General features: G+C 45.9%; 1 protein-coding gene across 1 annotated transcript; it reads left to right on the top strand.

The window, feature by feature from the left end:
• Positions 1 to 1,089: 1,089 nt before the first annotated feature.
• LOC129766377 (uncharacterized) lies at positions 1,090 to 2,080 on the top strand. Its single transcript, XM_055766903.1, has 2 exons — positions 1,090 to 1,664; positions 1,762 to 2,080. Exons 1-2 carry the CDS (start codon positions 1,090 to 1,092, stop codon positions 2,078 to 2,080), a joined length of 894 nt encoding a protein of 297 aa, XP_055622878.1.
• The last annotated feature ends 756 nt before the right edge of the window (positions 2,081 to 2,836 follow it).

Raw genomic sequence — 2,836 nt, forward strand, 5'->3', positions numbered from 1 at the left:
AGTCAGGAATGTGACATCTGATGCCTAGTACCTAGTGCCAAGGCCTAGACGAGCATCGAACGTATCCGAAGACTTGCCAAGTTGTTACCGGGACGGGGGCAACCGTACTATTAACCCACACGCCATTTCAGGTAGGTGTCACCCTTCCTTACTCAGGGAGCAGAATAGCACGACTGTCGGCTTTTAGCATCGCATGTTATCCGTTTTCGTGTCTTGTCCGTTTTCCATGTCATACCAGTATGTCGTAATCAGGATCTTACTGGCGTCGATCCTGATGTGCTCGGCACTCCTCTCGTTGCTCCTGTACACGGTATTTCCCCCGTGCATTCTCCATAGGCTTTACCGCGCCCTTACTCGCGTTGTCACCCGATTAGTCGCCTTCTACGACAGGGACAGGGACGTAGACCCGAAGTGCTATTCTAGGCCGGCAGCTCCACGGCTCAACTCGCCAAGGAGGGTATTCATCCCAACACTATCTCCAGTTGCTCTTGAGCATTCGAACAAAGAACAACGCCAAATCGTTGCCGTGCTCGCTTGCAAGGAAGAAGATCCTTTGGTCACCAAATTCTCGCAACTAGCTTGTCTTTTAAGAGTGACAGCATATTGCCTGCGATTCGTAAGAAACTGTAGGTCTTCATGCAATCGAACCTACGGTTATTTGACGCCAATCGAATACGACAACGCTTTAAAGGTTCTTATTCACCACGTACAAAACGTAACATTCCAAGCCGAAATAGAGTATTTGAGGAACAGGGGAAATGGGCAAAACACGCTTAAAGATGCCTCATTTAAATCTTCATTGAAGGGTCTTGACCTAATGCTGGACGATCAAGGGCTGCTTCGCATGACTGGCAAAATCAACTGCTTCCTTCGATAGTCGCTTCCCAATTCTTCTGCCAGCTAATCACCATTTCTCTCTGCTAATCGCCAGGTCTCTTCATCACCAAACGCTCCACGCAGGACCAACCCAACTATTGGCAATATTGCGGCAACGATTTTGGCCAATTCGTGGCAGAGACTTGGCTCGAAAAACTGTACACAACTGTGTAATCTGTTTCCGATGTCGTCCACAACCAAGCCAGCCAACACATGGCTCCATTACCAGCTACGCGGATCACTCCTGCAAAGGTGTTTGAGCACACGGGTTTGGACTACTGTGGGCCGTTCGTCGTTCGTCAACTCGCGGGAAGGGGCGCTCCGGTAAAGGTCTGGGTCGCCGTCTACGTGTGTTTCGCCGTCAAGACTGTGGTTCTCGATATCGTCGCCGGGTTGTCGACATCCGCTTGCATCAATTCGTTACGGCGCTTCGTGAGCCGTGTCGGTCGCGTTCGGGTCATCCACTGCGACAATAGTACCACTTTCGTTGGCGCTTCGCGAGAAGTGAAGGAAATGCGATTACAGTACGCTAAGCAGTTTCAATCCACGCAATGGAATAATGAATGTCTGGAAAAAGGAATCGAGTTTCGTTTCATCCCACCACGTGCCCCACATTTCGGAGGACTTTGGGAGGCCGCGGTGAAATCTTTTAAATATCATCTCGTCAGAATCATGGGTGCCGCGCCGTATCATCTGGATGAGCTGCGCACCGCCATTGCACAAGCGGAAGGCATATTGAACTCCAGACCACTAACACCCGTGACGAATCATCCAGAGGATTTATCCGTGTTGACACCAGCCCATTTTCTGATTGGCGAACCAACATTTTGTCTCCCTGAGCCGGATCATTCCGAAATACATGTAAATCGTCTCTCTCACTTCCAGGCTACACAGCGGTCCATCAACGACCTCTGGAAACGCTGGTCCAAAGAATACGTCACATTGCTGCATCAAATGGCGAAATAAACCAACCGAATTCAGGGTTGGTACCATGGTGCTACTGAAGGCTGAGAACCTACCTCCCAAACGGTGGCCTTTGGGACGAGTTGTGGCCATTTATCCAGGAGTAGACAACATTGTACGAGTGGTGGACGTACGCACTTCTGCTGGTATCCGACGAAGAGCAACATCCGAACTCTACGTTCTCCCTATGGAATCTCAATCCGAATCCAACGACGCTCAAGCACATCCTCCTGCTAATTGAATGCTTCAACGCTTCAACGGGGGCCGGGATGTTGTGGATTCTGCTGAAATGAGAATAATCTGTGAACCTGAAAAGAAACATATAAGAACCTGAAATGAAATGAATATAAAAAATACCTACCTTTATACACACATATACTTACCTTATATACGTATTTTATAGCACATAAGTCACCTACCTTGAATTATATTCCTTAAATTAAAATAGTTATCATTGTTATAATAAATGAAATAGAGCTCAGTTACAATAGAAAAAGCCACTCGACAACATCGTTCTTTGTTATAAATTAAAATTCCGACAGTCCAACAATTTTACCAAGTATTTTAACCGAGTTCGAACAAATCGCAACAGTCAGCCATTCAGAGACGTTTGAGAGATCGGTTAAGAGAAGAAAGAGAAAGGAATAATGTAGTCATCGATTTCGCACGTGCTCAGTTAGACGTGGATAGTGAAATCCAAATAATAGATGAAAATATAAAACAAATTCGTGATTATCTGGAAAACAAGATTCGTTTCGAAGGAATTCGTGATACTTTGAAAACGCGTTTAACTCATTATTTCATGAGAAGCCGTCGGCTACAGGAATATGCAGATGAAAATGACGATCTAGATGACCTAGATCTTCTAGTTAATTCAATAAGAGGTCTTCTTAATACGTATTTCTCACCATTCTCACCAATTTCACACATTCAAACGGAAATTATGAATCAAATTTCAAAATCGTTGCCGAATTTGGCAATATCGCAGAGCCAACCA

Source organism: Toxorhynchites rutilus, chromosome 2 (genome assembly GCF_029784135.1).
Source record: "Toxorhynchites rutilus septentrionalis strain SRP chromosome 2, ASM2978413v1, whole genome shotgun sequence".
Taxonomy (NCBI): Eukaryota; Metazoa; Arthropoda; class Insecta; order Diptera; family Culicidae; genus Toxorhynchites; species Toxorhynchites rutilus.

Coding starts and splice junctions, on each gene's coding strand:
- LOC129766377 (XM_055766903.1), top strand. CDS start 1,090: ATGGCTCCATTACCAGCTACGCGGATCACTCCTGCAAAGGTGTTTGAG. Junction 1,665..1,761: donor CATCCAGAGGATTTATCCGT/GTTGACACCAGC, acceptor TCTCACTTCCAG/GCTACACAGCGGTCCATCAA.